The sequence below is a fragment of the Gilbertella persicaria genome (genome assembly GCF_025201335.1).
Source record: "Gilbertella persicaria strain CBS 190.32 chromosome Unknown B0P05scaffold_9, whole genome shotgun sequence".
NCBI classification, from domain to species: Eukaryota; Fungi; Mucoromycota; class Mucoromycetes; order Mucorales; family Choanephoraceae; genus Gilbertella; species Gilbertella persicaria.
Window position 1 is genome coordinate 406,918 of NW_026251970.1, and position 24,438 is coordinate 431,355.

General features: G+C 37.2%; 14 protein-coding genes across 14 annotated transcripts; 5 read left to right on the forward strand and 9 right to left on the reverse strand.

The window, feature by feature from the left end:
• Window positions 1-3,526, reverse strand: B0P05DRAFT_506024 (ubiquitin-activating emzyme E1). The gene is made up of 9 exons (XM_051575528.1): window positions 3,409-3,526; window positions 3,274-3,359; window positions 3,142-3,224; window positions 2,759-3,091; window positions 2,480-2,710; window positions 2,019-2,435; window positions 1,736-1,972; window positions 1,583-1,685; window positions 1-1,528 (listed from the first exon to the last, which is right to left on the reverse strand). Exons 1-9 carry the CDS (start codon window positions 3,465-3,467, stop codon window positions 48-50), a joined length of 3,030 nt encoding a protein of 1,009 aa, XP_051437356.1. The 5' UTR covers window positions 3,468-3,526; the 3' UTR covers window positions 1-47.
• Window positions 3,527-3,865: 339 nt separating this feature from the next.
• B0P05DRAFT_569683 (peptidyl-prolyl cis-trans isomerase B1) lies at window positions 3,866-4,619 on the reverse strand (the record flags this gene model as incomplete). Its single annotated transcript, XM_051581272.1, has 4 exons — window positions 3,866-3,950; window positions 4,000-4,157; window positions 4,204-4,472; window positions 4,517-4,619. 4 exons carry the CDS (start codon window positions 4,617-4,619, stop codon window positions 3,866-3,868), a joined length of 615 nt encoding a protein of 204 aa, XP_051437357.1.
• A 170-nt stretch (window positions 4,620-4,789) lies between these two features.
• B0P05DRAFT_578006 (vacuolar membrane protein-domain-containing protein) lies at window positions 4,790-5,669 on the reverse strand (the record flags this gene model as incomplete). The annotated part of the gene is made up of 3 exons (XM_051581827.1): window positions 4,790-4,946; window positions 4,994-5,428; window positions 5,473-5,669. 3 exons carry the CDS (start codon window positions 5,667-5,669, stop codon window positions 4,790-4,792), a joined length of 789 nt encoding a protein of 262 aa, XP_051437358.1.
• A 180-nt stretch (window positions 5,670-5,849) lies between these two features.
• B0P05DRAFT_532127 (Alpha/Beta hydrolase protein) lies at window positions 5,850-7,312 on the reverse strand. Its single transcript, XM_051577057.1, has 2 exons — window positions 6,958-7,312; window positions 5,850-6,904 (listed from the first exon to the last, which is right to left on the reverse strand). The coding sequence occupies exons 1-2, from the start codon at window positions 7,226-7,228 to the stop codon at window positions 5,898-5,900; spliced, it is 1,278 nt and encodes a 425-aa protein (XP_051437359.1). The 5' UTR covers window positions 7,229-7,312; the 3' UTR covers window positions 5,850-5,897.
• A 116-nt stretch (window positions 7,313-7,428) lies between these two features.
• B0P05DRAFT_584969 (uncharacterized protein) lies at window positions 7,429-9,182 on the reverse strand (the record flags this gene model as incomplete). The annotated part of the gene is made up of 4 exons (XM_051582401.1): window positions 7,429-8,409; window positions 8,455-8,877; window positions 8,924-9,057; window positions 9,110-9,182. The coding sequence occupies 4 exons, from the start codon at window positions 9,180-9,182 to the stop codon at window positions 7,429-7,431; spliced, it is 1,611 nt and encodes a 536-aa protein (XP_051437360.1).
• Window positions 9,183-10,078: 896 nt separating this feature from the next.
• B0P05DRAFT_433809 (copper fist DNA binding domain-containing protein) lies at window positions 10,079-10,314 on the forward strand (the record flags this gene model as incomplete). Its single annotated transcript, XM_051573692.1, has 2 exons — window positions 10,079-10,123; window positions 10,171-10,314. Coding segments are annotated over 2 exons (189 nt in total), but the record flags the coding sequence as incomplete, so codon positions are not given.
• A 175-nt stretch (window positions 10,315-10,489) lies between these two features.
• On the forward strand, window positions 10,490-11,332 carry B0P05DRAFT_569687 (uncharacterized protein; the record flags this gene model as incomplete). The annotated part of the gene is made up of 1 exon (XM_051581273.1): window positions 10,490-11,332. One exon carries the CDS (start codon window positions 10,490-10,492, stop codon window positions 11,330-11,332), a length of 843 nt encoding a protein of 280 aa, XP_051437362.1.
• Window positions 11,333-11,614: 282 nt separating this feature from the next.
• Window positions 11,615-12,267, forward strand: B0P05DRAFT_569688 (calmodulin; the record flags this gene model as incomplete). The annotated part of the gene is made up of 5 exons (XM_051581274.1): window positions 11,615-11,617; window positions 11,668-11,888; window positions 11,938-12,062; window positions 12,106-12,203; window positions 12,256-12,267. 5 exons carry the CDS (start codon window positions 11,615-11,617, stop codon window positions 12,265-12,267), a joined length of 459 nt encoding a protein of 152 aa, XP_051437363.1.
• Window positions 12,268-13,992: 1,725 nt separating this feature from the next.
• B0P05DRAFT_584971 (ricin B lectin domain-containing protein) lies at window positions 13,993-14,929 on the reverse strand (the record flags this gene model as incomplete). The annotated part of the gene is made up of 7 exons (XM_051582402.1): window positions 13,993-14,307; window positions 14,354-14,432; window positions 14,476-14,545; window positions 14,592-14,640; window positions 14,692-14,718; window positions 14,766-14,795; window positions 14,840-14,929. 7 exons carry the CDS (start codon window positions 14,927-14,929, stop codon window positions 13,993-13,995), a joined length of 660 nt encoding a protein of 219 aa, XP_051437364.1.
• A 108-nt stretch (window positions 14,930-15,037) lies between these two features.
• Window positions 15,038-16,861, reverse strand: B0P05DRAFT_584972 (uncharacterized protein; the record flags this gene model as incomplete). The annotated part of the gene is made up of 10 exons (XM_051582403.1): window positions 15,038-15,115; window positions 15,158-15,248; window positions 15,295-15,457; window positions 15,498-15,767; window positions 15,811-15,995; window positions 16,039-16,273; window positions 16,314-16,460; window positions 16,506-16,538; window positions 16,586-16,724; window positions 16,775-16,861. The coding sequence occupies 10 exons, from the start codon at window positions 16,859-16,861 to the stop codon at window positions 15,038-15,040; spliced, it is 1,428 nt and encodes a 475-aa protein (XP_051437365.1).
• A 156-nt stretch (window positions 16,862-17,017) lies between these two features.
• On the forward strand, window positions 17,018-19,182 carry B0P05DRAFT_465156 (kinase-like domain-containing protein; the record flags this gene model as incomplete). The annotated part of the gene is made up of 14 exons (XM_051574251.1): window positions 17,018-17,060; window positions 17,105-17,130; window positions 17,179-17,237; window positions 17,284-17,698; window positions 17,917-17,938; window positions 17,990-18,081; window positions 18,137-18,201; window positions 18,247-18,364; window positions 18,413-18,475; window positions 18,524-18,556; window positions 18,604-18,678; window positions 18,720-18,824; window positions 18,933-19,073; window positions 19,120-19,182. 14 exons carry the CDS (start codon window positions 17,018-17,020, stop codon window positions 19,180-19,182), a joined length of 1,320 nt encoding a protein of 439 aa, XP_051437366.1.
• Window positions 19,051-20,558, reverse strand: B0P05DRAFT_532186 (FAD dependent oxidoreductase). The gene is made up of 4 exons (XM_051577058.1): window positions 20,313-20,558; window positions 19,892-20,266; window positions 19,120-19,871; window positions 19,051-19,073 (listed from the first exon to the last, which is right to left on the reverse strand). Exons 1-3 carry the CDS (start codon window positions 20,504-20,506, stop codon window positions 19,298-19,300), a joined length of 1,143 nt encoding a protein of 380 aa, XP_051437367.1. The 5' UTR covers window positions 20,507-20,558; the 3' UTR covers window positions 19,051-19,073; window positions 19,120-19,297.
• Window positions 20,559-21,452: 894 nt separating this feature from the next.
• B0P05DRAFT_584976 (uncharacterized protein) lies at window positions 21,453-23,539 on the forward strand (the record flags this gene model as incomplete). Its single annotated transcript, XM_051582404.1, has 4 exons — window positions 21,453-21,797; window positions 21,846-22,113; window positions 22,168-22,315; window positions 22,360-23,539. 4 exons carry the CDS (start codon window positions 21,453-21,455, stop codon window positions 23,537-23,539), a joined length of 1,941 nt encoding a protein of 646 aa, XP_051437368.1.
• A 10-nt stretch (window positions 23,540-23,549) lies between these two features.
• Window positions 23,550-24,263, reverse strand: B0P05DRAFT_532191 (phosphoribosylglycinamide formyltransferase). The gene has a single exon (XM_051577059.1). It carries the CDS (start codon window positions 24,169-24,171, stop codon window positions 23,563-23,565), a length of 609 nt encoding a protein of 202 aa, XP_051437369.1. The 5' UTR covers window positions 24,172-24,263; the 3' UTR covers window positions 23,550-23,562.
• Window positions 24,264-24,438: the final 175 nt, after the last annotated feature.

A 24,438-nucleotide genomic window follows, 5' to 3' on the forward strand; every position in this document is an offset into this window, starting at 1 on the left:
CTGTATATATGTTTATTAAAAGATCTGTATATTCCCCCTTCTCAAGTTTATTGTCTAATCTTGACTCGGACATAAGGAACATCAACATCTTCATCATCAGCATCATTGACACAAATTTCAAATATCAAAGACTTGACGTGAGAAGGAATAGGCTTTTTAGAGACAGATTCGACCACTTCAGACAACTTCATGTTCAAACGTTCGGCAGCCTTCTTCTTGTTCATAAAGAAAGAGTAAAGCATGGAAACACCTGAAGAAACCATGGTTACCTCCAACTTGTGCTCATTTTGGAAATAATCAATGAATTCTTGAAGAGTCATGTCATGGTCAATATCAAATCGATCCCATAAACTAAACTTGATACCATTGTATTCAAGTGTAGGCATAGCAATAGGTTCAGAGAAACCAAAGAAAGGAAGAGCTAGGTTGACAAAGCCATTCTTGTATTGTTCCAAATCCTTCTTACCATCCAAGATCTTGTAGAGTTCAAGACAGACAAGACCCGTGACCATGGCTGTGGTGGTGGCAATGGCAGGAATGATCTTACCAGCAATGAATTTGGTCTTGTAACGATCTGCAGGTGTGATGCCATAGTTCATGGCACGCAAGTTAGAAGCAGCCGTGATAAAGTCAATGTGATGGTTAGAATCATCGTCTTTTTCGAATTCAGCAGGTTGTAAACGGAAGTTACCGACACTAGAAGGAGAGGGCAACTTGGAGATCAATTCATCCAAACTGTCAGCGCCATTGTCGTTATCCACTGTTTCGTTTTCTTGGACTTGAATCTTGACACCTTCCTTGGGCTTGAATTCAGGCACAATCACATTTGCCAATTCCTTACGAATATAGGCTTCATCTGTGTTTTCTTCCAAACCATAATTGTAAGCATGCAAATTAGCAGCATCAATAATGAAATCAAGATGAGCACGGTTGTTGACATCAAATTCAAGAGGTGTAGGAGCACGCTTAGGTCCAGACCAGAACTTTTGACCAGTGGAAGTGACAGCATCGGGAGGGAAATTGAACAACAATTGACGAATGTTGTTACTGAACAATTCCTCAAACTTGAGACGAGCCCAAGCAACACAGTCAGCAAAGGTACTGGGCTTGTCTATGGCCAAGCTGTTGTAGACAGCTTCAATCGTGTCTTTGCTTGTACCACCTTGCTTCAAAGTAGCTTCCACAAAGTTAGGTTGAGTCAAGTACAGATTGACATTATCAGCAGGTTGTTTGAAATAACCTTCAAACAAATCACGAGCCCATTGAATGGTATGTTCAATAGCATTAGGGAAGTTCTTCAATGTACAGATAGGAATAGACTTTTCTGGAGGGTCTTGAGAAGAAGAGTAGGATTCGGTCAAGAAGGGCAAAATCACTTGTGTGTTACCCTTTGTACCCAAAGTACCGGACTCCAAAAGAGGCTTACGATAATAAACACATCTTCTGTCCATGTACTTGCGTGCTTCGACATTATCAAGTGCATTGGTCACACCGTCCAGAGATTCAAAAAAGTCGTCGTCGTAAATGTCTACATGATCATGAATACCAATTTTCATTGTATTTCTTTTTCTTTTTTACTTACTTTCAGTATCAGGGCCTACTCTTTCTTGATGAATGGTGATCTTACCATTCAAATCAGGGTTCATTCTGGATACAGCAGCAGAAGCACATTCTGATTTCAATTTCTACTTGTTGGTTAGTATCTTTGTGATAGCATAACTTGCAAATGACTTACACCAACATCACCAGCTCTAAACAAGAATTGTCTGTTCAAGTTACTTTTTTCAATAGTGTCCATATCAGTGATAGTCAAATGGCCTTTAGGACCTGTACCCAGACCCATCATGGCCCAGTTCTTAAGCATTTCACAACCAATGGCACCAGCACCCACAAGGAACTCATTGGTGTTGGCAATCTTTTCTTGGAATGTCTTACCAAAGACTGCAATTTGACCATCATAACGAGAACCGACCTACAGATGATGAGATGACAAAAAAACAGGTGACACTCCTACTTACAGGCTTGCACTCTTCTTCAGTCAAAGTGACACTAGTAGGAAGAGCCTCAAGTGCATCAAAGTACATGTATTGATGAATAGGATTAAATTTACCACTAACAGCCTTGAGCACTTCCTGAGCTGTCATACCACCAAAGACAGCCACCATAGGTGAGAGTTCACCAGCAGATTGATAAGCTAATTCCTTGATGAGTTTTTCGTCTAACTCAGGCTTTTCTTCAACAGAATCCACCAATATCTTGGTGAATTCAAATACTTCATTGGCATCTTGTTCATTTCTAGGCTTGGGATAACGACCATGCTTTTCAACAAATCTGGATAAGGCTTGGAAACCCAAGTGAAGTTGTATAGGACGATCGAATTTGGCGAAATCAGAGACCAAGAATTCGGGCTCACTTAAACTTTCTTTATAAGATTTCTGTTTCAAATGAGTGACTGAGTTATGTAAACTAGTAAACTTACGAAATCAATGTATTTAGGCATTTTGACTTGAGTAAAAAGACCTCCATTTGTATAATCACCAAATTCAGAAGTATCACCAATGCTAAAACTATAAGGACCAAAGACCTTGACCTTGCGAGGAGTAATGTCATTCAATTCAGTCATACCTTGGATTTCCTTGAAAGTAACATAGTCGCCATCTTCCAAGCCATGACGCACTTCGTCCAAGCAAGTAACAATGCCTTCTTGTTCCTGTTTTCACATAAGTATATACGTATAAACACATACAGGACATATTACCTTGGAAATATTGGCAATCATACCATGCAAAGGCTCTTCACCATTGGTATCAATCACCTCAAACTTGGAACCGAAATCATTAAAGATACGACCAAAGAGACCACGAATTTCAGTAGAAATAAAATGAATGTTGTTGGCGTGACAGATTTCAGAAATAGCCAATTGTTGAGACAATGGCATGTCAGTAACAACGACTACCTTATATTTCTTCAAGTTATCTTGGGTCAATTCGCCTTCTAAAAGATGAACAGGCACGTATTGATTCAATTCTGCTAACTTGGGTTGAGTCACTTGAGCACGAGGTTTACCAATATCTTGCTCTGTCAAATAAAACTAGAACATAATTGTGGTTATCATCTTACGTTTGTGTGCTTATCACCTACTTGAGCAGATAAATCAGACATTTGAGTAGGTGTAGGGTCCCAAAGCGTAACACTCTTGACACCAGCTAAAACAACGTTTTTGGCTATCATAGACATGTAAGTAAATAACACTCTATTTCTTATTGATTGTACCAATTTCTACACCAAGGCCCCTTAAACCAACAATCAAGACGTGAGCCACACTCATTTTCTTCATAGCTTCATGACCCAAAACATAACTAAGGCTCTATTAAAACGCGTGCTTCGATACCAAAAAGGAATACTTACAGTTGACGAGAGTATAATCCTTCATCAATCGTTTGGTCGGAATCAACATTCATAGACATTTTCTTGCTTTATTAAAAAGAAAAGGAGAAAAGAAGAAAAAAAGATAAAATATCATGGTTAAAAATTTATAAAGGCATGACGGAAGTTACTTTTGCAATTTAAACTGCGCATGTATTCCTTACTCATCAACGTATAGCAGATCAAGAAAAGAGAATCCGCAGCCTTTTCTAATTCCTTCTTAACCAATCTAGTCCATGTTTGATATTTCAGATCTCTTTCAAAAGGAATGTTATTTCAGCTTCAGTTGGAGACGATTCTATGCTGTTTCTAGACCTATTTTTCAAAACTCAGAAAGAAATGTTTGTTATGACTTCACAACTCTGACATCCATAACAACTTATTGCTACAAAAAAAAAGTCATGATTTACATAAAAAGTGTTTATTTGTTTATTTATTTTTACAATTCAGCATGTTCAACAACTTCAACAGGCAAAGCACCTGAATCAGCAATGACAATATCAACCTTGGGTCTGTCTCTGAAACTATAGAAACAAATAAGTACATATGTGTGTATGAATAGAATAAACTTACCCTTTTTCACAGTTTTCGATCTTGGTAACAACATCCATACCTTCAATGACCTTACCAAAGACAACATGTCTGCCATTTAACCAAGGGGTTTGAACAGTAGTAATAAAGAATTGAGAGCCATTGGTATCAGGACCAGAATTAGCCATAGAAAGAACACCCTATATAAGGTTAGCAAACACACAGAATTGAGCTTATTTTACTTACAGGACCAGTGTGTCTCAACTTGAAGTTTTCATCCTTGAACTTACTACCGAAGACAGATTTGCCACCAGTACCATCACCATTGGTAAAGTCACCACCTTGAATCATAAAGTTCTTGATAACACGGTGGAAAGTAGAGCCCTTGTAGCCGAAACCATGTTCACCAGTAGCCAATTCCTTAAAGTTTTTGACAGTATTGGGGGTCGTCTTGCCGTACAAACCAATCACGATACGACCGAGTTCTTCATCACCTTGCTTGATATCAAAGTAAACTATGAATATTGAGTATGACACGCGTTCATTAAAACTTATTTACCTTTGTCAGTAATCAAAGGGCCAACAGCAGCAGATACATAGCTAAAAGTAGCAAGTGCCATCAGCACTGTGAATAAAAGGGAAGCAAAACCAAAACGAGCCATGATTTAAAAGAAAGAAAGAGAGAAAAATAAAAAGATCGGATTTGAATTTGTATTTATTACCCCTCTTCTGACTTTAAATTAACATCAAGCAATCAAATGTGTACGAGTGTCCATTTATCTCCTGCAAAGAAAAATAAATAAATGTAACAATAGTATGGTGTATTCTACTATTATTTTGGTAAAAGAGGAGAATTTTCATCATGTTCTTCTGACTGTTGGTCAGCTTCTTGATCAATTACTGCTGGCGATGTTGTTACTGACATAGGGGACACCTTAACAATCGTATCCACAATCCAGAACTGAATCATGTTCATGATCAATGGAAATCTAAATAACTCATATTAAGCTATTGAATTGTCTTTAGTATGACTTACACAAGCATGACAAAAATGACTTGGTATCGATAATTGCCCTTGGTCCATCTGAGTACCCATTCACCAAACGCAAACAAAAATGGCAAGTGGCGAAACATACCATAAACGCATAATTTCATCAATGATTCAGCCAGAATGAAAACACATGTCTGTTTAAACCAAGGCATCAACATACGATACACTGGAGGAGGACCATACCGACCTGTCTCAAGTTGCTTTACGCCTAACTTTGTTAATATGGCCTGAATCAAATGAAGCCAACCCCATAAGATGGCTACACCCAATGTTGTATCGACGGCCACGTTAAGAAAATACCATACGCATAAATTAGTTTTGGGACCTCCATTGCGTGGTCGGCCAGCAATATAACTGATGGCCAAGTTTAAAAAATGAATGACTGCTGCTCCTGCAAATTGTTTGCTGACATCCAATGCCCTAATACAGTTTAGAAACACTTCAGGGGATTGTTTTATAGATACCAAACAAGGACTGGTCTTTGAGGGCGTTCTCGACTGCGCTTATAGAAGAGTGTTATCAAAGCAGAAGAAACAAGAGCCATTTGAACAAGAATAGCAAATGAGTCTAGCAGTTTACAGCCTTCGTCGTCAGGGTGAGGACGATGGTGAGGTCGCGTTGGAGGAGGTGTTGGAGGTTCAGGTAATGATTCTGTTAGCATGGTAGTATAATTACATGATGCTGTGTTTGTCCATAATGCTTGACCTAGTACCAATAGACTATGTATCGATATGGAACTCATAATGTGTCTAATAATCAAGATTCTATATATATAAGTTATGCAAGAAGAAAAAAAAAGAGAGACAAAAAGAACAAGAGGAATTTTTACTTGATAATGGATCGGTCTTCCAAATCCTTTGTGCATAAATATCCCTTTTTCCAATGTTTATTAGACAAAAACAGTTTCTGTCTTTTGTTTTATCACTTTCTCGGTCACTACAATCGTGTTATCACTAGCAAGCTTTTTTTTGCCTAAATCGGCCACGCCTACAGTCACAGACTCCAAGTCAGTATCATCATCATCTTCTTCTTCTTCAAGGACAACATCGAGTCCTTCATTGGATCTTCTGATTGAATAGCCACTTGCATTCATAATATCTTCATATGGTATAGCCGTGGGAGTGTTACCTTGACCATGTCGTACAGCTCGATAGCAAAAGCTAGCAAAGGTAGCATCTGCACGCAACAGCATTTTCTTGTCCTTGACGATTTCTCTTACACAGAACCAATCATGCACACAATCTTCTACCACTGTTTCCCAATAAACCCCGTCGCTTTGTGCTTTTTGAGCCAATTCAAGTGCATCATCACGCAGCACTTCTTTGTTGCCGATAAACATCAACACTTGCTCTGGTAAGAAAGCATGGAAACCTGATTCAAGTTTGGCAATGCCCAAGATGGGATTGTCTTCCTCAGCATCAGTTACAGGCTCAAAGTAATCCTTTTTGATAATTTTGGCTGTGTATTGTGTAATGTAATCATATTTTACATTGTGCTTCCATGATGCTGAGTTTGTTTTATCTGTCACAAGAGGAGACGAAAAGACGGCTGCTGCAGGTCGAGGGAGCTCAGTCAGGGTTGGACCACTCTCGTCGTCTGTAACAATCTCAAACATGCTTGGATCGTGTGTAATAAACAACATTTCGAGAATCAGAGAGGCTCCCGCAGAGTCACCTGAGACGATGATCTTATTGGCATCCACTTGCAATGTTCTGGTGAGATATTCATAGGCACGGACAACATCTTCTACTGGGCTTGGGTATTTGTATTCTGGTGCAAGGCGATAGTCAATTGACATGATCATGACTTGCATTCCATAGTGTAATTTGAGTACTTTGATCCACTGAATCCATGTGTCCATATACATAGTACAACTGCCTATTCGAAATCCACCACCTAGAACAAATATGAGTTTGATGAACATGTACTCTTGTTTTTTTTTTGTTTACCATGCACATTAAAGAACACAATATCAGATTCATTAATTCGCTTCATTAAAGAAGCTTGATCCAAGTGTTTGATATTCTCTCCAATCCAACAGCCTGACCATTCATTGTTTCCTGTTACTTTGTGGATCCATGGTTTATGCGATGAACGAGGTTTGGTGATATCGTTCAGGATTAGCCTTGCCACTGGTGAAGGCATGGAGAATACCTTACGGAGGATATTGATCGTGGGTCCAGGAGGCAACTTGTTTAATGCTACTCTGATTTGGTTCATAATAATAATAATAGTAAAGAGAAAAAAAAACCAAAAATATAAGGTTGCTTTATGTATTTCCCACCAATCATGGTTACACGTTACACTTTGATAAAACACAAATGTCCCTTTTGTAAGCATAAATTACCAATAAGAGAAAAGCATGCTGATTTTATATATAATTGAATATAGTTTGAACTCTATCAATGTGTAACTAATGACTATGCCACTGCAGTACCCTTATTAGCTGCCAGCAGCATATCATGTTGATCTCCCATCATCAACGAATTAGCTATCCTTAATGCTTCTCTCGTAGCATCATCTTTTGTTGGTATATTATAGTCAATGACTACCTCCTCAGACGAGTCATCAGACAATGCTACTTCTTGTTCTTCCTCTGTTAGTTCATACAAGAGCATATAAGGGTTGGACCTTAGGACATCCTCCAATGAGCATTCGTCTACTTTGGAATCTGAGATACGATACCAAGTATTTTGACATTTCCATTCTTCTGGCTGTCCATCTCCCTGACAACCATGACATTGACACTGATCTGCAAATATTCTTCGTTTGAATGCCACATAATGGCCAAAGCTATGACTGCCATAATGAACAATGACACTCATCAATCGATAATAAGTCGTGTTCTTTTCGGGTATGGATATAGGCACGTTGGGTTGTGTATGCAGAGTGCCATTCGTACTAAAAGGCGAAACATCCAAATATTCAGGAAACATAAGCTGGCAGGTATTTTTATACACGGCACCTGTGTTTAAAAAGGCAGAACGAGAGATATGCAAACACAAAATCTTGGGTGGTTTAGCAAGCATGACTTGTTTACTACTCATTCGACTAACAGATCGTAACAATGGGAGTCTGTCTTGATCGTCTTCTTCTTCTATACGTCCCATCTTCAGCCTATATTCAACTTGTTGTTTTGCTTTTTCTAGACTCACAAGCTGAACAACTAATTCTCTTTTCTTTTTCACGTCTGACTTCTTAAGTTTCTTGGACTGATATTGGAGTTTTTCAATGTCTGCTTCTAGTGATTTGACAGTGATTTCAAACGAACATTTACGACAACTTGCGTCTTGTAAATATTCCATCGATGTAAACTGAGACAGACATTCTTGAAGTGTTGTCGTGTATTTGTTGGGTACATTCAGTTGAATATTATTGAAAGAGAAATGACGAATGGCCCCCTATGTTCATTAATCATTGCATACTGTGCACTTGGTCTATCTTACAGTATATCCACATTGCATACAAGATAGTCGGTTGGCCAATAAGCCTGTAAAAGGGTTTTCCGCATGATGCTTTGGTCTTTTTCGGTGGATCCAATGAACAATGCTTTGAGGTGGGCTCAATACATCCTTCAGTCCTCCTCCTAATCTATCTGTTTTGGCTATCTTTTGACCTTCTACATCAATGGCACTCGATACGATCTGAAAGAACTCTTGTGCGTCTTGCTGTTCACGACTGATGATACGACGATTAGAAGAGAGTGCTGTTACAATATCGACAGGGCGAAATGAAGTACGTTTCTCAAGTGGTTTAGCGAGGGATCGAATTGTTTTGAGTAAAGATCGAGTGACTGGTAATGAAATGCCTGTGGATACATAATTGACTTGTGCTAGATAAAGATGTAATTGGGGTAAAGAAGACATGGCCTAAATAAATGGCTTAATCTCTCTATATATAAATTCAACTGTTTACCTGCAATACTGAGTTGAGAAAGCAAGAATTGCCCGTGTTGACAAGACCGGACACAAGCGCAGTTTCATCACTGGCATCCAAGCCAGAACTGAGGCAAATAGCTGCTTCTGCTGAGGTCTTTGCCAGTGTACTTTCTAACATAAACTCATTAAAAATTGGTGATAGACAAAGGCGTGTCTCGTTTACCATTTAATTTTTTGGATAGGTTATCATAGTATTCTTGAGGTCGAATATACATCATCAGTTGAGGGATTCTCATCTGACTAAAGACAGTATGCAAAAAAGAGATAAAGTAATCAGGTAATAAATAACTAGTGTCATCGTGGTAAACAGCCAATCTTTGAAAGAAAGGTAACAGTATAGCTATTAAGCCTAATATAGCCACAATCAATTGGACCCAGGCAGACAACTCAGTAAGCAAAAATTGTAGCCTTTCCAAAGTTAACTGCATTATTATGAGAGAAAGAAAAATGAAATAAAAAATTTTCTAGGTGATTGGCTGAAAAAGGGACCTGCATTAACACAGGCATTCTGTATTTTATTGTCAACTAACTTCATTGCCACAAGAAAATAAGGAGCTGTTCTGTTCAGCCAAAAAGAAATACGTGACTTTACTCAGTTAACTACACGTGCAATGATGTCTGTTGTATAGGAGAAAGCCAGCCAATTTATTTGCGCTTAAATCGCTATTGAAAGATGTCTAATAAGGGACGTTTCTTGAGAGATTTTAGCCAGCTATCACAATATGCCTCATTCATCATACTACTTGATCTCCTTTTTATGACTGTGTAAACTAATTAAGTTCGGGAAAAGGGATTTGATATATAAGGTTTTCTTTTTTTTTTTGTATAAAAATATCTCAAATTACGATATTGAGTGATCGACGTAAAAAGACATTGAAAAGAGGTCAAGACAGTGTTTTATTATTTACTTTTTTTAACAAATCTTTCTTTCTCTCTTTCTTTTTCTTTTTATTTTTATTTTTCTTTTCTTTTCTTTATTTTACTTCAAGAGGTTAACTCAATAATAATAATAAAAAAAAAATAGGTAATATTCTCCTACTTGTGAGCAAGTAAAAATTAATTTGATTTTCTTTAGCAATAAATAGCATTAGGGTCTTTCTTTAAAGAAAAGCTCTTGTATACTTAATTAAACATGCTCATTAACGGCATAAAATTTGCTTGTAATACATGTGTCAAGGTAAATCTTTTTTTTCTTAATTTAATTTAGATTCACAATGATGATAGGGTCATCGTTCTTCTAATTGCAATCATATTGAACGACCACTTTTTGAAATTCGGAAGAAAGGAAGACCAGTAACACAATGCTCTCATTGCAGAGATTTAAGAAAGACAAAACAAGCGCATATGAAATGTTCTTGTTCTAACAAGTCAAAAAGTAATATCAAATGAATTTCTATATAGAGGCTAACGTATTCAAATCACAGCCATCTCGCATCAAAAGCAGTACTGTTATCAATGTTCAGAGAGTCATGGAGGCATTTCTTATTCAGACCTAGTTCAAGGAACATCCCAGTGTACATGTCATGAGATGAATTCCAAAATAATGTATGCTAATTCAGGCACATCAACTAAAATTCCTGATGGTTCTCATATTGTACTACCCTCAAGATCTCGAGGGAGTATGCAGCATCAAGAAAATACTTTTAAGCGGTCTACTAGTGCTTCTGACGTTTCATTCTTGGGTAGAAGTCCTCGTCGAATGAGCCGAAAAGCAACCAATAGAAGATCCACCATGTCTTCTATCGAAGCAGCCAACAGCACAATGATGGTATCTACGCAATTCCAATCAGATATGCTTGTAGACATGCAGTCATTTTTCTTGCCTGATGTAGCATCGTATAGCAGTTGCTCTGCTTCTTCAAGCTCACCTCATTCTGTTTATGCGGATATGAATGACTTTATTCCATGTGTCGATCCCTTTGAATTTGAAAGAAGTTCTGATGAACTCACCAAGCTTTTGAACAAAGTCTTTTATGAACAAAAAGACAATCATGTAAGTGCGGATATGGTACGTTCAGCGACTACCACCTCCACTGCTTCCTCATCATCATCCCCTATACACCACTTGCGACACACTATGTGTGGAAGTATTATACCCCATGCTTCATGTTCAGCACTTGTCGGACAACCTCAAAAAGAATCTGTCATGGTAACCATCACGCCTCTTTCAAACCAGCAACAAGAAGTACCTCAATTTGACTCTCACCAAGCGTCTTCAAGCCGAATTGTAACATGTTATTTCGGAAGCAACTGTGTTTGTCCTGGATGTCTTGTTCATCCCAACAATGCCACTCTTATGCAAAATTCAATTTATTCCAATTATAACTCTGATGATGACGAGCAATTTATTTATCCTCAACCAACAATGTCTGATACTATGTTTTAAATTACCTTTTATGCCACTTACACTCCTTAGTCTTAACAACAACAACAACAACAACCAAGAGAAAAAAAATTAGTTCATGTAAATAACTACATTTAGTTTCAACATATGCCCTTATTGATTCTATAGAAAAAAAAAAAGAGATGATTACTGCTATGCCCTTTTCTCTTTGCCTTTGAATAAACAAAAATATGAGACAATCAAGAGTTGGTGTAACACTTTACTACGATAACCAGTATTTCTTTGTTTGTTTTCTTTTTTTTTCTTTTTCTTTATTCTTTCACAATGGTACGTGTCTTCTGTGATAGGATATGTTGATCATGCTTGTTTGATTGTAGACTAATCAACTGGATGCTCAATTACTTTCTGAATACCGCGACTCATTTTCATTGTTTGATAAAAATGGAGATGGTGTCATTGATTCTTCTGAACTTGGTCAAGTGATGCGTTCTTTAGGCCATAGTCCTAGTGCTGAAGAACTCAAGGATATGATTGATGACTTAGACTCTGATCATAATGGTTATGTTGACTTTAACGAGTTCTTGGTGTTGATGTCTAGGTAAAACCAGAGGATTGGACTAAGTCTATCTGACTCCTTTTTTCTGTAGAGTCAAAGGTTCAGAAGAAACAGAGAATGACCTTATTGATGCATTCAAGGTCTTTGATAAAGACAAAGATGGCTATATTACACATGATGAACTTCGCTCTGTGATGAGTCAATTAGGTGATGTGTGTTCGTAACCTATTGTTTGTTTACTTATACTCTATATATGTAGGTCAACATTTGTCTCAAGAAGAATTAGATCAAATGATCTATGAAGCAGATGTTGATGGTGATGGAAGAATCAATTACAAAGAATTCGGTAAAATGATGGTAAGGCAAAACATAAAATAGACGCGTTATAACCAATGTAAAAAAAAAATAGACTGCAAAATAACTAAGTTCCCTTTTAATAAAGTGAAGATATTCCATATTAATTATGGATATATAAAGAAGAAAGGGAGCTATTGACTATCATGTTGCGACATCTAAAAATACACAACACATATTAGATTGTTTCTGGGCCTAACATGTTGACGTTGAGCATGTTATAGTCTAGAGTATACTCCAAATGTCATTTTAATAGTCTATCTAATGCTTTGATTTCTTGGCGGGATGTGGTCCAAATGCAATCTTGGCTACACTGTTGTATTTCTCAAACACCAAGACTCCGTGTAATGCAGCTATTTTATCCATTTAAGCATTTTGAGTGTCCCTTTTCATATTTGACATATGGCTATTGCAGTATAACAAGTACTTTAGTCATTCATTTCTCAATCGATATGAGACTGTTTCAATATCTGTTTGTATCGTTTAATTGGTTATTGAAAGAGTTATTAAATGATCCTACATGTGTGCTGATAGCTCTTGATTTCAATAGTCTACGAAGATTGGTTCCATGTTGTATACTGGTAAATGACCTTTGATGTTTGGTTTCTCGGCCAATGTCTAATCCAAATCGAGATCTGCTTATACTGATAGAGGCCTCTGAGATAGAGCTTTCATATATGACGTGATTGATCTTGCTATGTTTCCAATTGCGAGAAAAAGTACTGTTATTTAGAGTAAATAAATCGTTTTTACAGCTAAAAAGCCATAATTTTGATCTTTTAGGGTAGTAATCTTGCCATTTTTGTAAGCTGGATACCATGTTAGTATTAAATCACGTATCTAGAACACATTGACTATCTAAAAATTATTTTTGTTGCACTTTTTGATGTTGAAGGTGTCTTGAGTCTTTCTCGAGCCGTACTTTAACCAAAAAAAAACAAGAAATCATCTAAAAATACACCAAGGTAAAGTCTGATTAACTTGGGGTCTTAAGTAACTTGGTCTATTTTAACGTGTAGAGCTTGAAAATGCAACGAAAACGCGCTGTTTATTATGAGTATTTATGAGATGATGCGTAAAATAGTCTATAGCGTTCTACATGCGTTGTGTACTTTTTTTATATGCTTTTTTCAAATTCAACGCTTGGAGCATGTTTAGTAATGCAAGAGAAACATTCTTTACCATAGACTGTCATAATAAGAATTGCTTGTATGATGAGCTACAGATCATTTTCTGATTTTGATGTAAAATAAGGCAGGCTGGGTCATAAACTACACTCATGTTTTCATGAGTCAAATATGTCTCTTGATGATCACTGATACTAGAAAACATATTATATAATCAGCTCAAGCTTAATTTATTCAAAAATAAGTATAAAAGGCTTTTTTTTTTTTTTTTTTTTTTTTTTTTTTTTTTTGCTGGTGAAATAGGATCATTGTTGGTATTTTCTACCATGATACTCTTCCAAGTTTAGAACTTTGTATTTGAAGTTAGTCTGCCTTCATGATAGGTATTCTAAAGCTCAAGATATAGCAGCATGTTGAACCTGTGCTTATTTCTATTCAGCATCTGATGCCTATCCTTCATTGCAATAAGTAAAATCAACTCTGAATCCTTTTCAAAGTTTAAGCTTTTTTCGCTTTAGTGTCACACAGCTGGTTTATCATGTCTTTTTCTAAGCTTTTCTTATACCAAATGACTCACAAGCAACATCAATTTATCATTGTTTTTTTTATCACTCGCCCTATCTGATACAAAAGAAAAAGAAAAGAAATGATAAATGAAGCTAGATTTATTGATAACGAGGGTTCTGACTATCAGGAGGTCCATAGCCACCAAAGTTACCAGAAGGAGGAGGATAATAAGGTGCATTACCACTACCACTGTGATATTCTTGTCCGGAATGATGCTCTTGTCTTTGAGGGGTAGGATATTCGGGAGGAGGATAATAGGGAACATTACCAGCGTGTTCTTGGCCTGGTTGATGATGCATGCCACCACCGCCAATAGGTTCACCATAAGGTTCAATGGTCCATTGTTGGTTTTGATTGTCTGTGTCTTTACGCTTATACAAGATAATCTTGGTACCATCTTTGTTTCCACCACCCTGCTCATATATAAGTTATGCACATATCATATATAAATCCATTTACCTTGATGTCAAGAACAAGACGAGGATCAGCCAAGACATAGACATAGCCATCACGATAACCCCATCGTTGGTTATGAGCCCTGTTCTACAATTAAGATATATTATCTGAGTTAATGGACTTACATGGTAATCTTGCGGTCATATTGAACAATGGGTTTATCAGATAAAAGGTCACCACCACGTACATCAATGACTTTATAAAATTTTAGCATGATTTTTTTTATAAAAACGAATCTTACCTAAATTGGATTTCTTGTTAACCAAGAAACCATCTTCGGCACGCCAAAGCTACACTCTTGGTTATATCAAAGCCCTCTTTTTTCATTATAGTTTTATTACCTGATTGTCTTTATCTTCACCATGTTTCTATGATGCATAAATATACATATACAATATAAACACACAAAACTTACTTGAGGCCAAATAATAATGTTGGAGTCAGCCTAATGCTTTATAAGTTGAGTTGTACCTTACAGCCAATACTTACTGTAGTCTCACCCATATAGACATCCACACAGGAGCCGCAGCTACGAGATTTGATATAAAAGTATTGTCCTTCAGGGAATCCGTTGGTCATGATAAAACTAAAGAGAAAAAAGAAAAGGAAGGAGAGAAATCAATGCAGTTTATATATTTACACGCGTCATAGGCCGATAACAACTCAGCCCCACTCCATTTATTATTATTATATGCAATTTGACATCAAGTTACTTGTTTCTGTCTCATCCAAGCATAGTAATTTAGCAAGGATAGGCACCATTGCCTACCAAAGTAAGTACAGTGCTATCAATTGAAGATGACTTACTGGTTTATTATCAGACAAAAGAAACTTGATCAATACATTTTTGAGGTATTCATTGTTCATGTCCTGTCTCTTTTCAAACCCATCCATTTTCCTAGTATTCGATGAATAAGCCATAGTCTATCTACATAGACGATTACCTTAATTCGTCTTTAAGCACTTTTTCTTGGTGTTTGAGTGCCATGACTTTATCTTCACTTTCATGTAACATTTGACTTAGACGCTGCACTTGCTTTTCTAACCCCATCCGTTCATCCGGTATTTGACGTGACACAAGAGGGGAAAGTAATGAACTCATGGAAGCTATTCTTGTTAGTATATGTCTGTAGAGAGAAATACTTACCATAAACATCTTGAAATTCTTTCTTGGACGAAGCATTAGGTAATGGCAAGATATGTTCTTCTTCCTTAGGCGAACTAGGTGTAGAGACTAGCAATGTCTGAATTTCATTTTCCTTGGCTACCAGTTGTTGTTGTAATGATTGATTCAATTGTTCTAGTTTGTCTATACGCTCTTGTTGTTCTTGAGACGGCCTCTGTTCTGGTTGAATGGTGATGCGATGATCTAACTCAAATGTTTTTTGCTGAATGATTGAATTCAAGGATTGTAATTCTATAGACTTGCGTCAATACACACACACACATATATATATTACTTGATTCATAATGTTGTCTTTCAATCTCAAAGGTTTCTTGTATAGATTTTTGCTTTAAATCAGACTGTTTTGTCAATAGACCATGTTGTTTTTCTAGCTCATGAATGCGGTCAATAGCTTTTCTTAGGTCATGTTCTAATAATAGCTGATGTTCTGCCTTTTCTTGTTGTTCCAACTCATGCTTTCTATAACTCATTTTAGTCATAAAGCTTCCTTGTTGTCACTCACATCCTTTGTGCCTGTAATTGCTCAACAAGTTCTTGTAACTCATTCAGTCTGTTTTGATCTGATTTCTGTTCCTGATTTAATAATACATGCGCTCTCTTTTTGTATTGTTCATAGTCAGTCTTGGTCAATTGGAGTTGATTGGCTAATTGTCTATTCTTGGCTTCCAATTGTTTGATTTCTGATCCATAAAATGTCTTTTCACTTGTGATGACTGTATTTAACTTTTCTATGGATACTATTCAAATCAATGGAGAAAGTTCATTCTGTCCACCTACACTGTTGTGATTCAGATAATGACTTAAAAGACTGTTCTCTTATTTGACATTCTTCTAATTCATTTTTTAGCTTATCGATGTCTGTATCTTTGGATGCAATGGTAGCACGGTATTGATCAATATTTCTAGATGCCTGGCCAAAGATTTCTATAGACAATAAGACAACGCATATCTAAAGGCAACTTTCTTTACCTCTCATTCGCTTTAGTTTTTCCTCATATTCATCTAAAATGTTGTATGAATAGCTATGTCACTATCATATATATATTTACTTGTTCGTGTACTGAGTGTTTCTTGATACTTGCTGTTCTCAGACAATTGATGTTTTAATTGATATTTCAGGTCTTTGACTTGTTCCTGTAGTTGAAAGACGAGCTTATCTGTATCGCGCAAGTTTGAACTTGCTACTTTCTAACAACAAGGTCAGTCTCTCTTGATAAACAAAAGGGGCTTTTCTGTACTTTAGAGCGAACAAGTTCAAGTTCTCTTTCTAGTCTCTCTACTTGTTTTTCTGCTTTTAAAGCTCTGAATTTATCTGGACTATCCATCCTGTATAAAAAAGAAGAGAAAAAGGGAGATGGTACCTATCGGAGATTCTATCTAAAGAAAAGGGAATTGTCCGGGACTCTTTTAAACTAGTAAGCCACTGCATAAATCTTTTTTTTTTCTTTCACTCTCTTTCTCTTTTTTGTCTTTTCAATAGAATGAAAGTACCTACTTCTCAAGATAACTTGTGGATCGCAGCTGGTAAGAAATATATTCGCATGTTGGAAAGCTAATTTTTTTTTTAGGTGACGGTCAACTCGATCGTGTGAGAGTAAGTTTGAATCAATCTACCGCAGTAAACTGACAATGTGTTTGACAGGAATTAATAGAGAACGGCATGAATGTAGACAGTCATGATGAATTTGGATATACTGCCATGTAAGGTACAACTCTATACTACGATCCTTTTTATTTATCCAATTAGGCATGCTGCTGTTTCTTATGGTCAATTTGAGATTGTCAAATATTTACTTGAAAAGGGAGCCAATATCGATATTGAAGACTTAGAACATGATACACCTTTGTATGTGGCAGAAACAGTAGAGATGGCTCAATTACTGTTAGACCATGGTGCAAATCCTAAACATATCAATGCAGAAGGCAATTCACCTGCTTTAAATGCTCATGATGAAGGCTGGGAACAAGTAGCTCAGTTAATAGCTAGTGTTACAAAAGAAACATTACCTACTGACGAAGATGAAGATGAAGATGAAGAGGATTTATCTCATGTTCAAGAAGGCACTGATCATGAAGAATTCTTTAATGAACAAATACAAGAAATCATGAAACGCATTGAAGAACAAGGAGGTGTTCAAGATGAAGAAGAATTAAGAGAAATGGTGACAAAGATGGTATTGGAAGGTGTTCAAAGAGGCATTCAAGAGCAATAAATATACAAAAATAAAATTAAAGCACAGAATAGACACGGCTGAATAAATATGAGATTATTTTTATTTATTTATTCTTTTTCTTCTTCTTCTTTACACTATGGATAAATATCAAGTAAAGTAGTTTTTTTTTTATTAATTAAAAAAGTCGTTTATTGACCTATTCAAAGAAAATAGAAAAGTTGGGTGAAGGTAAACAAAGTGAAGTGTTTTGTCATCTTGTACTTATTATATATTTATTAGGTACTTATGGTATTGTCTACAAAGCACAAAACCGTGAAACAAATGAAGTGGTTGCTTTAAAGCGTATTCGACTAGATAATGAAGAAGAAGGTGTAAGTACAAGAGAATAAATAACTAAAAAAAAATGACCATATTTATTATATGCAGGTGCCCTGTACAGCCATTCGAGAGATCTCCTTATTAAAAGAATTAAAGCACCCTAATATTGTGAGGTGGGTGACATAAAAGACAGAATACATCATACTCATCTACAACAGACTCTATGATGTTCTACACACCGAAAAGAAGCTTACACTTGTGTTTGAATACTTGGATTCTGATTTGAAAAAGTTTCTAGATTCTTATGGTGGTGATATTGATGTACTTACAGTCAAAGTAAGGAGGTTGACAGCATAGTTCATTCACTTACATGCATTGATCTAGCAATTGATGTATCAACTACTAAAAGGCATTGCTTTCTGTCATGCTCATCGAGTTTTACACAGAGTAAGTGTTGTGTGACTAAAATCATAGAGTTGATATAGGTTATATTAGGATTTGAAACCACAAAACTTATTGATTAACAAAGTAAGTCCATGTCTGACACATTTGTTTTTGTCTTAACCTTTGTTTAGAAAGGTGAATTGAAATTGGGTGATTTTGGATTAGCAAGAGCTTATGGTATTCCAGTCAGAAGTTACTCTCATGAAGTAAGATAATAGAGTTTAGACCATATACTTATCAACATTAGGTTGTCACGCTATGGTATCGTGCACCCGATGTATTGATGGGATCTCGTCAATATTCAACTTCCATTGATCTATGGTCAGCAGGCTGTATTTTTGCAGGTAAAGCAGTAGCTAGGAGATGATTACCTTGTTCAACTTCAATGTTAGAAATGGCTTCTGGAAGACCTTTATTTCCTGGTAATTCCATCTCGGATCAATTACAACGCATTTTTAAGGTACTGGGTACACCTACTGAAGAGATTTGGCCAAAAGTGTCTCAACTTCCAGAATATAAACGTGATTTTGAGATATTCCCCAAAATACAGTTGGAAACCCTTTTGCCTAAACTTGATCCATTAGGTATTGATCTCTTAAAGGTAATGTAGTTTGTCTTTGAAGAAGGGTGCACTTATCTCTCAATAGCGTTTACTTGAATATCCTCCTGAAAAGCGAATTACAGCAAGTGATGCATTGCAACGTAAGTAAGATTCAAATCACACTGACAAATAATGCTTTCTCTCTTTAGATCCTTACTTTGATGAACTACGGAAGAAGGAGTTACCTACGACTGACAATAGCCGATAAATATCCCCCTTTATTTTTATTTCTTTATCATTGAATAAACATAATCAGCAATTGCAAGTGAGGATGTCAGACCAGGACTTTCAATACCAATCAATGTAAAGAAGTTATCATGGTCTGGTTCTTCTTGAATCACAAAATCTCTAAAGGGTTCACCTGGACCTGCCAGTTTAGGTCGAATGCCTGAATAATCAGGGTTCAGTTTATCTTTATGCATACGAGGAAGATAAGACTGAATAGCTTCTGCAAATACTTCTCGCTTCTTGTCATCATCAGGCACACGATAATCATAAGGATCATCAATGTACTGTACATCAGGACCAAATTTGATTCTGCCTGCTAGATCTAATGTCAAATGGGTACCAAGACCAGCCAGATTCTTTTCAGGGCAAGGATAGATCAAGTGGTTGACTTGAATAGGTTCTGAACAGGTATAATAATGTCCTCTGGCATAATACAGCCTGTAATGTCCTGGCATCAACATATTGCTGACTTTGTCTGCATGTAAACCAGCTGCATTAAATACACGTTTAGCAAACACACACGTCGTGTCTTGTGCATCCGATGGCGTGGCTAGTTCTAACAGATATCCCCTGAAGTAGGTTGAATAGACCGAACAGCTGTATTCAGGGCAACATCGCCTATGTGTTGCTCTAAATAGTCCATCAATTGGTGCGAGTCAATGATGCCTGTGGAAGGCGATACCAAGACAGCATGGGCCTTCACATGGGGTTCGATATGACGGGCTTCTTGAGGATCCATGAAATAAGTTTCTACCCCTAGTCGTGTTGCTTTCTGATGAAGACTCTCAAGATAAGTAAGCTGGTCTTGATTTTGTGCCACAATCCATTTCCCTAGACGACGATAGCCGATATTTGTCTTGTCCAATAGACGATAAAGCATACGGTTGCCTTGGATACATAGTTTCGTCTTGAGGCTTTTTTCTGGATAATAAAGACCTGCATGAATCACTTCACTGTTTCGAGCACTAAGGTGTGGACAATCAATTGACTGTGGCATGGGTTATTGCTTACCTTGTCTCTTCTCCTACTCGCTTATTCTTTTCAATCACACAAGTTGTCTCTTTAGGCATACAGCGTGTCAGTTTCTCACCAAGAGCCAGTCCAACCACACCTGCACCAATGACGATATTATCTACTTGAAGTTCAGGTGTTCTTGGTCTTGATGAGAAAGCTCTTTTCCCGAGATGCTTGATTAGTTTGTGCATACAGTATTTTCAGTTGAGTTTGAGGAAATTCTGAAAAACATTTCTAATTTTTAGGATGATTTTTTTCTTTTTTTAACTTCGTACTAAATAGACTACATCAATCCTGAAGCTGAACCTTTGTTGCGAGTACGATGTGAGATAGAAGTCGGCAACTATGGTGTTGATTTCGGTAGTTTGAATAATTTAGTTTGTTTTGAATCTTTAAATAAAGATCAGATCGAACCTCAGCCTATGGAAGAAATCACAGTTATGAGTAATGTCAAACTCAGTACGATATAAAAAGTATGGAGCAGATCAGATTGAAAGATTCAACAAGGTACTCCAAGAAGAGGGACTATCTCTTCCTAAAGCTGCTGTGGTATGTGACATTCCTTGTTCAAGCGTTTACAGAATGTTGGATGAGTTTAAAAGTGGCGTCTATGCACCCATATTAAAGCAATGCTCCAAGAGTCTCGCGGTGGTGAAGAAAGTTAAATGAAGAATACGGAATAGATGCACAAGCCTCACAGGCACAACATCAAGTCAAAAAGCTGGAGAAAGATTTTTAATACAGGAAAAGCCAAAGGATTATTCAAGTCTTGTACCTTAGTCAATCCCTTAAAAAGTTCTTATTACCATGCCATTAGACGTACCAAGAAACAAAGATAGTTTTTTGTTATTCGCTCAGCAAACTAATAGTTTGGTTTTCTACGTCATAAGAAAAGGAAAATAACTTGTCTGGATAACACAACGCATGAAAAGCATTTATTATAGATTGCTCATTTGGATATCCACATCAGAAAGAAATATCAACCATTCTTTTGCCCAAGGCAGTCTTTGTTGGCAATAATTTACCATTAGCTTCAAGAAAAAAAAGAGATCCATTTTCGCTTACCGTCTCACTGAGCTTTAACTCTCACCCCCTATCTTGGGTTCTTTTTTTTTTCTTCTTCTTTCTTGACGCGACATGGCTTCAAAAGAACAACAATCAGCACTCTTTACCGAGTTAAAAAAAGCCATTGAGAATGATGATGATGACCTCTGCTTAGAACTCTGCGATAAACTCATCCAATTAGACCCTCAAGATCAACTTGCACTTCAATCTAAAGTGGTTACTTTGATTCGTCTCGAACAATACAAAGAAGCACTGACGCTTATTGCACGCCAGTTCAGAAACAGTGAGATTGATCTATCGTTTGAAAAGATATATTGTTATTATCGTACAAACCAACTTGTGCCAGCCATGGAACTCTTGCAACAGTCAAAGGCAAAAAACAATGACCCTTCTTTGTCCTATCTCGAAGCTCAGCTGGTAAAACGAGACCAAGATCCTTTTTGTTCATCTAACGCGTTTTCATAGCTTTATTCTCAAGGTCAATTTGAAAAGGCCATTGAAGTGTATGAGACGCTTCTCAAGTCACTAGACAAGAGTCATCATCTGTATGATGAAATCCAGGTCAATCTGTTGGCTGCCAAGGCTGGTTTGTTGTACTCTAACCCATCTGCCAACGACAATGTAGAGTTAAAAGAAAGTGCTGATCTATACGAAGTTGCTTATAACGCTGCTGCTGTCTATTTGGCTCGTGGCAATATCAAGAAGGCTCAAGAGCAACTTGAATTAGCTCATAGTAAGTGAGACAGTAAATGGCTATTTTTTTCTTTTTCGGCTCATGTTCTATCAGAACAATGTAGTGACCGATCTCAAGGAATGAGTAAAGAAGAGCACGAAGAAGAATTAGCCGTGATTGCCACTCAATTAGGTTACACCTATCAATTACAAGGTCGTTCTACAGATGCCATGAATATTTACAGACAACTCTTGAACTCAAAGTAAGTATCCAAATGGCGTGTATTGTACTTATGCCATATATGAGGGATGTTACTGTAGCCGCTGTTGTATCCAACAATATGGTTGCTATTGAACAAACAAAAGATCTCGAAGATGCTGCAAAGAAACTCAAGACAGCCAGCAGTAAAGAAGCAGATGCCAAACTTAAAAACTATCAAAAGAGAGTGATTGCCATGAACGAAAGTCTACTTCAGCTCTACAATCGCAAGTATTCTGCCTGTAAAGACCAAGCTCAAAAGTTGATTGACAAGTATCCCGATCATGATCTCTTGTACCTTATCTTGGCCAGTGCTACCTTCCATCAGCACAAGGCCGCCAAGGCTGTGGAAGAACTCAAGAAATTCGCTGAAAAGAAGCCTGGTTCACTTGCCATTCGTTTTGCTACCATTCAGTTACAACTCCTTGAATCTCAACCTGCTCAAGCGCTTGAGACATTAGAAGCTTATATCTCTGCTAACAAGCAAGACAAGACGACCTATAAGCCTGCCGTGGTAGCCTTGTTAGTTTGGTTGTATGAACAAACGGGTCAATCCGACAAAGCAATGGAAGTATTGGACGAAGCCTCTTCTGTCTGGAAAAACGACAAGGATTTTGCGTCTACCAGTGCTCCCACGTCCACGATTAAACAAACGGCTGCTTTCAAACTCAAGACAGGCAAATACCAAGAAGCAGTCGATGACTATGAGCAACTTGTCAAGGCAGATCCCTCAGATGCTCAAGCCATTGCTGGTCTCATTGCAGCTTATGCTGAAGTGGATCCTAAAAAAGCAGAGCAATATGGCAATGCTTTACCTGCTGTCGCTTTGGATCATTTGGATATCGACACGTTGGAAAAGATGGTGCCTGGTGTCAAGCGTGGTTATGTCAAGAAGGATCCCAACGGTGTTCATGTCAAGAAACCCAAGACAAAAAAGAAGCGACCTGCTCTTTTACCCAAAAACATGGACCCTAATGCACAACCTGATCCTGAGCGTTGGATTCCCAGGTATGAACGATCTACTTACCGTATGAAGGGCAAGAACAAGAAGGCATTAAACAAGGGCCCTCAAGGTGTGATGGTTGAAGGGGGTGGCATTGGTGGTACAGGTAGTGCCAATATTGGCGGTAAAAAGCTTCTGATTGAAGAAACTACACCAGAGCCTGCTAAACCTGTCTCTACCAGTACTCCAAAGAAAAAGAAGGGAAAAGGCAAAGGAAAGAAATAAAAAAAGAAAGTTATGTACATTTATTATTGCTTTAATTCATTCAAAAACAACTGAGCACCTTCTACAATCAATTTGTGCTCAAAAGAATGAATACGTTCTTCAAGATCCTCAAGTGAGTCTGTATCATAAATAGGCACTTCTCTCTGAAGGATGACTTGTCCACGATCCACGTCAGCAATGACTTTATGAACCATAATACCTGTATGTGTAATTTCTCCCTTTTTATAGGCTTCGTAAGCACGTTCAATGGCATGAGCACCATCAAACTGACCAGGCAAGGCAGGATGCAAATTCATCACATTATTGTCAAAGAACGACAAAAATTCGGGAGACAAAATATGCATAAAACCAGCCAAAATCACCAAGTCGGGCTTATAGTTTTGGATTGTCTTTGCAAGGTGAATATCAAAGTCCACACGAGTCTTGCCTTGATCCTTGAATTGTTTTAGCGAGAGTGTTTCTGTGGGGATGCCTGCTTTCTTGGCGCGCTCAAGACCGAAAGCAGCTTTTCTGTTAGAGATAACACCGACAATCTTGGCTTTTAATTGTCCTTGTTGTGTAGCATCAATCAATGCTTGTAGATTTGTTCCAGAGCCCGAAATAAGCACAACGATGGTTTGTGTGGTTGACATGGCTTAGAGAAAAAGAAAGAAGAAAGAAAGGCTAAAAAATACAAGATTAAACGGTCTTTTAAATTTAAGATTTTCTGATCAATACATCTATGAGTCGAATGATGGTGGCTTGTTGTTCCTGAAGTTGCATAAATTTCATTAGATGAACCTTCTTTATTGATTGACACAAACAATGTTGAATAAAATCTATCAATTTCAAACACTTGTATAGCTGCCTTATCCGTGTCTATCTGCTGCTTCATTGTTGTCTTTTATCTTTAGTACGAG

Excerpts from the sequence above, each read along its gene's own strand:
- B0P05DRAFT_506024 (XM_051575528.1), bottom strand. The coding sequence starts at position 3,467 with ATGTCTATGAATGTTGATTCCGACCAAACGATTGATGAAGGATTATAC. Across the intron at positions 1,686-1,735 it reads TTAGAGCTGGTGATGTTGGT|AAATTGAAATCAGAATGTGC; the intron begins GTAAGTCATTTG and ends ACCAACAAGTAG. Across the intron at positions 1,529-1,582 it reads AGTAGGCCCTGATACTGAAA|ACATTTACGACGACGACTTT; the intron begins GTAAGTAAAAAA and ends ATGATCATGTAG.
- B0P05DRAFT_532191 (XM_051577059.1), bottom strand. The coding sequence starts at position 24,171 with ATGTCAACCACACAAACCATCGTTGTGCTTATTTCGGGCTCTGGAACA.
- B0P05DRAFT_532186 (XM_051577058.1), bottom strand. The coding sequence starts at position 20,506 with ATGCACAAACTAATCAAGCATCTCGGGAAAAGAGCTTTCTCATCAAGA. Across the intron at positions 20,267-20,312 it reads CGAGTAGGAGAAGAGACAAG|TGCTCGAAACAGTGAAGTGA; the intron begins GTAAGCAATAAC and ends TCCACACCTTAG.
- B0P05DRAFT_532127 (XM_051577057.1), bottom strand. The coding sequence starts at position 7,228 with ATGAACCAAATCAGAGTAGCATTAAACAAGTTGCCTCCTGGACCCACG. Across the intron at positions 6,905-6,957 it reads TGTGTTCTTTAATGTGCATG|GTGGTGGATTTCGAATAGGC; the intron begins GTAAACAAAAAA and ends TATTTGTTCTAG.